Here is a 7817-nt window from a genome sequence, read left to right on the forward strand (position 1 = left end):
TTTGTATCCTTGCTCTGGAATGTGTTACTGAATGTGTTAAAGCTGTAATGAAATGCTTCTTCTAATCAGGTGGTTATTAAATTGTTAAAAATTTTTAAAAATTAAATAAACTCTTTAAAAATAAAAAGTAAATTAAAAGTAAAATGTCAACCTGCTACCTCCAAGCTGAATGAGAAGAGAAAAACTCCAAAAGTCATGTACAATAGCTTCTTAACACATCTTCTTTAATCCCAACATAATAAAAAGTGTAAGGAATGGAGCAGTAGCACAGCAGTTAAGAACACTTGCTGTTCTTGCAAAGAACCCAGGTTTGGTTCCAGCACCCATATTCATGTTTCTCATGGAAGAAAATAAAATATGTGTTAAATTTTTATATATGTATGTACATTCGTACTTTAACTGTGTGCAGTAGGTCAGAACACAAGTCACAGTTAGCTTTATCATAGTGACAGCTATGAGATTTTTCTGTAAAATTGCCTGGAATGTCTTTAAAGCATGAAGACATTTTAAAGTTATATCTGAAGCAAATAAAATAACACCTTGTTTCATTAAATAGTTGCCTTCATTTATGGTGATATAACCGGTGGGTATATGGCAATTTCTCTAGACTAAAGTATCACATGTGCTTTGCAATAATAATTGTCTTTTAAAAACACATTAATAATAAATAGCCACATGAAACCACCCAAACAGTAAAACTTGGAATATAAATGAAAACTTGTAAATTAATGTATCGCTTCACCAGTTTTTTCAATGCTACCAAGCAATGGAAAAATTGCCATTTTTAATGAACTCTATTATTTGCATGAGAGAAATATACTGTGTGAGTAATCCTAGGCCATACACAGTTCCAAGTACTGTCACAATCATTTGCACACAGCCCCTTTCAAATCTACTCCATGTTAACCTTTTAATAGCATTGAACACATTCTTGAGCAGAAAAGAGAATTCTAGAACAGAAATGTCTGAAGACATTTATATTTATATGTGTTGAAGAAGAGCTTGGAATCAGAAAACAAGGTGTGGCTGGCATATCCCAGAACATTGTATTGTTCAGATGAAGTTGAAAATTGTCAATGGTAATAAATTACTATCTTTACAAAAATCAAATTAAGACTTCACAGAGGTGTTAATAACATTGTATAATGCATGCAAACTATGTAACTGTCAGAACATTCAATAAATGTTAGCTGCTGTTCAATATTACTAATATTGGGAGATTCTAAAAGCTATCTAGACAATCAGTTATTTTCCATTTGAAATGTAAATACTATTAGATTTCCTAGCAATTCAATTTTCCAAACTTAAAAAAAAAAATACGACTTCCAACCTTCAGCTCTGTGGAAGCAGAAGCTAACTTTTTGGCTTCAGTTAAGGCATACAACTGCTGATAGTCTGCTGGCTTATATTTGGAATGTCTCATTCCATTTTTCATGTGGAATTCCATATTATCTATTTTTCAAAAAACAGAAAAACAACAAAGAGATAGTATCATGTTATTCAAATTTAGTATGGTAAAAGTATTGAGTTTGAATCTTACTTTTAAATGTTTAAAAAAATCATACTATCACAATATTTATAATATACTTTAATTCTAAACACTTAGAATGTGACTGCGATATTCCTTGCATATCATTTCTTCCAAAGGGGCATAGAAGGGACAGGTAGAACACTGTCAGCGCTAGAATACTATGATGCTATTTAACTTTATTGCTTTTAAGACATTGTTTTTTAAATGTGTTAAGCATCAATTGTAAGTATTCAAGTATCACACCTCTCTCAGTCAAACCACATAAGTAGAATTTTTAAAGTCATAGATACATTTCCAATCTAGAAAACTCAAAATAATTTAAATTTGAAAAATGACTTAAAAATTAAAACTAAATATTTAATAGCTCAAATAAAATTATAATTATGTAAAATATGTGTGAACTCTCTATCCTAAGACATATAAAATCCTAATTTAACACAACACTATCCTTTTTGATAAAACAAATTATAGAAAGAAGATAACCCGAGGCCAAGTACTATAAATTGTAATAACCTGAATTATTTTAACGAAAATGCATTTTTACTTCAAATACAAGTAACTAATTATGTTAAAGCTTTCCTAATGACTTTAGGACAAACACAGAAAAGGAAGGCAGTGTTGTGTTGGCCACTGATGATATTTAAATCAGACACCCTACAAGGGAGCTGGGAGTCACTCAATGCAAGCAAAAAAATTAGCTTTTCCTTATTAAGATTTTGGAAATCAGCATTCCACCTTTATATTATTTCAAAACTGAATAATATACTATAAATCAAAAAGCACAGTTGGAAAAAATACCTGAGCTGGCATTTCTTTGAATTGTCATGAATGACCAATCTCTCTTATTCATGTTTTTGCATCTGTTAAGGAACAAGAGACAGTTTAAATTTCACAATATTTTTTTTAATGTTTTAAAGATGTGTTGATGGGCTGGAGACATGGCTCAGCACAGTTCTTGCAGAAGACCTGGATTTGAATCCAGAACCCACATGGCAGCTAACAACTGTCCGTAACTCCAGTTCCAGGGGAGCCACAGGTGTTGCACAGCACTGGCACACTTACCTACATGCAGGAATAACACTCACATAAAAAATAATAAATAAAATATTCTAAAGTTGTGTTGACTTAAATATTTTCAAGTGATGCCCAGGAATGGGTACTGTAGCCCTATACTCCAGTGTATTTCTTCCATGACATTCTTGAGTGTGTGTGTATGCACATGCTTGTTTGTGGGAGGATGCACATGTTGGGGGAGGTGAGTGTGCACATATATCAGTGTGTGTAGAAGAAAGTGAAAAATCGTTCTCAGATGTCATTCTTCAGGAGCCATGCTCCTTGCTTTCTGAAACAGGGTCTCTCACTGGGACCTGGAATTCACTGATTAGACTAGGAAGTCTGGCCAGTGAGAATGGACCTGTCTCCATCCCCCTAGTGCAGAGATTATAAGCACCTATTACCATGACAAGCATTTACACAGATACTGGAAATCAAACTCAAAATCCTTGGACTTTCATAGCAAGTACTTTATTGACAGTTATCTCCCCAGTTGCTTTCCTGTGCCTTCTTATTCTTGATCACGCCTCCCCAACTTTTCCCTCCTAATTCACCTTTATTCAATTATCCCAACTGATACATTTGTAGAATAGGAAGGAATGGATGTTTTGTTTTGGGTTTCTGGAAGGAAAGAAACCCATCAATTGAAGAATTAATTCCTCATTACTTCTACTGTTCACTTGTGAAAAGTACACCAGCCAGATTCACAACTCTTTTCCTGGAGGGACTTGTTGCCATTATTGGAAACAGTCTAAAGGCAGCCTCTCTGTTACACTTTTTGGGGACAGACCTTGATGAGTGACTAAGCAAGGCAGGGTATGATACAAGATAAGGCCAATAAAAGTTTTCATGGGGTAAACCCACTCCAGGGCTGCCCATTCTGTCAATCTGTGCCTGCTTCACCCTGATTCTTTCTCCTTCCTTTCATAGGTATAGGGCCCTGATATACACCTTGCACCCCAAAAGTTGTCTCAGTACCTGCTTCCTGAGAACCCACCCTACATTAACACAGAAGTGAACTAACATCTTCCTAAGAACATATCACCTCCATGGCCAGCAGGTTAATCAAGTGGTTTTTAAGTCCTAACACCCTCATTTCATAAATTTTTGTTCCATATCCAGTAGGCTAAACTACCCATGTCTACTGGTATTTTCAGTAACCTAAATCTTAAATGGAGAAGAAAATAGCAAAGGTACAAGACTCTTTGAAAGCTCTGCCAACATACCACATGCAAACTTCTCACCAGCTTTGGGAAGAGGGTCATAAACTCCAGTGTATAATTTCTAATAGGTCTCTGTTCACAAACATTGTGTTTTAAACTAATAATATTGGTACTCCTCCCTAAAGTTTGATTTCTACTCACACTTGAATATTATCCAATAAGATTCCTCTTCCAAAATGTATATCCAACCTGCCCATTCCCATTGCCTCTATAGAGTCAAGCCACTATTGCTTGAAAAACCTAACCAGACCTTCCCACCTAAATAAGCACAGGCCTCATGCTTCTCCCATCCAATTTTTGTCTTTTCCATAATAATTCCTATCTGTCCTCACATTTGCATATTTACTAATTTGATGTTTTCTCCCTTGATGGACATGTGTGCTCTTTCTTATTTATGATTATGTCTTGTAATGGTCATACTTCATTGTCAACATGACTAGATTGGGAATCACCTAGGAGACATACCTCTGGATATGGGAGTTTCCAGAGAGGTTTTACTGAAGAGGGAAGACCATCTTATCATGGCACCATCACATGGACCAGGCCCAGACTGAACAAAAAGAAGAAATCATGAGCACCAGCATTCATCTGTGTCTCTGGACATAAGGTGACCAGATGCCTGGTGTTCCTGCTACCATACCTTCCCCCCATGATGGACTATATCCCCTCAATCTAGGAGCCTCCTTGTCCAAGCTATAAGATTAAAGTTTTTTAAAATTTGTTCTTACTGAATTTTTGTGTATTTCATACAAACCATATCAAATAATCTCAATCATCTTTTAAATTTATTTTTATTTTTGCTTTATGTGTGTGGGTGTTTTATCTGCACATATGCAAGCGTACCACCATGTGGGTGCCAGAAACTGAATCTGGGTCCTCTCCAATCTGAAGATTCAGGATCTCAAACAAAAAGGACTTTTCAGATTCTGTTTCAGCTACCTTTGTTTAATAATGCTTAATCCTGTGTAGTTTTCTGTTCCTGGCTTGATGAGAAAAAAAAACAAACAAACAAACATGAAAACCATATAGTGTTCCTTGCCATCTATACATAGTTCATGTTTTATTATTTGTTTACATTTTTTAATTTATGTATCTATTTGTGTGTATGCATGTGTTTGCCATAGTCCACATGTGGATGACAGAAGACAACTTCCAGGAATTGGTTCTCTCCTTCCATCATGTAGGCTCCAATGATCAAACAGGTTATCAGGCTTGACACCAAGTGTCTTTGCCTGTTGAATCATCTTGTCAGCCCCTCAAATTCTAAGTATGATCATAAAAATCTCCCACTTGAATGAATTCTAGAAATCAGTCTTGTAACCCAAAACTATTCTGTCTTCATGAACTTAAAACCTAGTCTGGTCCAATTATACAGAAGATCAAGTGAAAGCACTTCTTGATATACATAATTAGATCTTTTAATACAATTACTACTCACCTTTCAAGACTATTTTCAGCTTCTAAGGATCACTGAATATGGGTGTATGTAATGGATTCAGTAGTAGCATTTCTTATGTCAAAGAACCAAGTAGACATTCAGATTTAGAATTTGAAAAATTCCTAACAATTCACTTAGTCCTGCTTCTCCTTTCAAAATTTAAGGAGTCTAAGATTCAGGAAAAACCAGTATCAGCTAACGAGTGATTAGCAGAACCACTGCAGATTTTATAAAAATTTCTGAAAATAATTCTCACTTCACTATCAATGTGGTGAGCAAACCCAACCTGACATCAAATCATTGGGTGGCAAGCCTAAGCTACACTAGTTTATCCTATTCAATGTGAACACACACATTTTTGCAAAACTTGCAATGGGTTTAATAATTTAATAATGTTCAGTCCCTGCTTCCCTGAGCGCCATCAGGGTTTTAAACAACACAGATGGTATTTCTGTAACACAGTTCATAAAATGTAAAAAGTTCAAAATGCATGGCTCATGTGCACTTCAGATAAAGGATCAAACTACATAAAACAAACACTTCCAGACTCCCAAGTAAGTGCTTGTCACTTAGACCATTTAGTTTTCTGCTTACCAGTGAGAAATTCAAACTGGCTACCTCAGCCTGTGATTAAAATGCCTTTGGCTAAATAACTGCTACTTGAATAGAATATTCCATGTTAAATAATTTAAGAGCATTTCGTTGTGGAAATCGCGCCATCTTCACATTATGTGACATTTTAGAAATTCCTTGAATATTATCAAAATGTTAAGCCATCTACATATATTTAATTACTGAAAATATTATAAAATAGTATATTTTAAGACAAATTTCTTAGACTACAGGAAAAGTATGATGGTATATATTATAATAATGGTTTTTCAGTGACTAGCATGTTGGAAAACATTTTAATAGGAAATTCCATTTTACAGATTTGGTAGAGAATCTACATTTTTGTTAAAATAGACAAACAAGCAAAGATTTAACTAAACTGTGCAGCATAGATGAAAAGTCGGGACATCTCTAAGTTGAGGAAAATAAGCAGCAGAAAGATTTATAAAATAAAGCAATCTTACCATGAAAAGGCCAATGCCTATGAGCTACATGTCATAGACATAGATAGAGGAAGGAGAAGAATCTTGGGTCAATGCATTGACCAGATAGATCTTCAACTGGATTATAAAAGAAAACTTCCCCAAATTAAGGAAAGACTTGCCTATATCGATACATGAAGCACATAGAACATCAAATATACAAGCCTAGAGCAGAAACTTCCCACAGCATATCATAGTAAAAACACTAAATGAACGGAACAAAGAGAGGGTACTGAAAGCTCTAGAGAAAAACAATAAGTTAGTTATAAAGGAAAACCCATCAGAATTACAGCTGAATTTTCAATGCAAACTATTAAAATCAGAAGAGCCTAGACCAAAGTATTCTCGGTTCTAAATGACCACGGATGCCAACCCAGAAAACTTTATCCAGCAAAACTATCTATCATAGACAAAGATGAACAAAAAATTTTCCATGACATGATAGGCTGAAAGAATTCATGTCCACCAAACCATCCCTACAGAGAATACTAGAAGCAATACAAAGGACTGAAGAAAGGAATGAGTATACCCATGAGATTACAGAAAGAAAACAAAGGAAGGTATAGCTATGGAAACACAAAATTGGACCAAGAGTACAAACAAATTAAATTGACAATAGCCAATACATATCTTTTAATAATAACCTTAAATATTAATAGTCTCAACTCCTAAGTCAAAAGACACAAGCTAGTGGAATGGATTAAGAAACAAATCCATTTTTTTGTTGTTGTTGTTGTCTTCAAGAAACTCATCTCACCTTCAAGGATAGGCACTACTTTAGGGTGAAAGGTTGGAAAACAATATTCCTAGCAAATGGCACTAAGAAGCAAGCAGGGGTTGCAATTCTAATATCTGACAAAATACACTTCAAATTAAAACTAATCAGAAGAGATAAAGAGGGTCACTTCATTCTAATCAAAGGAACATTTGGCCAAGAAGATATTACAATCATGAACATATATTCACCAAACTCTGGTGCACCCAATTTCATAAAAGCAGTACTATAGGACTATAATACACATATTAACTCCAACTCAGTCTTGTAGAAGACCTGGGTTTAATTCCCAGTACCAACATTGTGGCTAATAACCACCCATAACTTCAGCTCCTGAGGATCTGATGCTCTCTTCTGACCTCTGTAGCCACTATACAACACAGGTGCACTTACATACATGCAGGTAATACACTCATACACATAAAATAAAAATAATAAATAAAATATTTTTAAAGAAGAAAACTATAGGCCCATATCCTCAATGAACATTGATGTAATGATTCTCAACAAAATACTCCCAAACCACATACAGACACACATCAAAAAGATCAACCGCCACAATCATTTTGGCTTTATTCCAGATATGCAGGGATGGTTCAATATACATAAGTCAGGAAACATCATAAATCATGTAAATGGGCTCAAAGACAAGAACCACATGGTCATCTCAATAGATGCAGAGAAGGCCTTTGAAAAATTCATC

General features: G+C 34.8%; 1 protein-coding gene across 6 annotated transcripts in view; it reads right to left on the reverse strand.

Annotated features, from left to right (window-relative positions):
* Ccdc148 (coiled-coil domain containing 148) overlaps window positions 1-7817 on the reverse strand; it is a 376894-nt gene that overhangs the window by 256255 nt on the left and 112822 nt on the right. The window contains exons 2-4 of one of the 6 annotated variants that reach the window (XM_029568018.1): window positions 4273-4357; window positions 2330-2391; window positions 1331-1452 (exon numbers count right to left, since the gene is read on the reverse strand). The exons of 1 other annotated variant lie outside the window; for it this stretch is intronic. In XM_029568018.1, the coding sequence (XP_029423878.1) occupies window positions 1331-1452; window positions 2330-2381 (174 nt within the window). In that variant the 5' untranslated portion in view covers window positions 2382-2391; window positions 4273-4357. Of the gene's footprint in view, window positions 1-1330; window positions 1453-2329; window positions 2392-4272; window positions 4358-7817 lie in introns of those variants that run through there. 4 more of the 6 variants (XM_008842508.3, XM_029568019.1, XM_029568020.1 and 1 more) reach the window with 4 other exon arrangements.

This window comes from Nannospalax galili, unplaced genomic scaffold (assembly GCF_000622305.1).
Source record: "Nannospalax galili isolate Female #2095 unplaced genomic scaffold, S.galili_v1.0 scaffold640, whole genome shotgun sequence".
Classification (NCBI taxonomy): Eukaryota; Metazoa; Chordata; class Mammalia; order Rodentia; family Spalacidae; genus Nannospalax; species Nannospalax galili.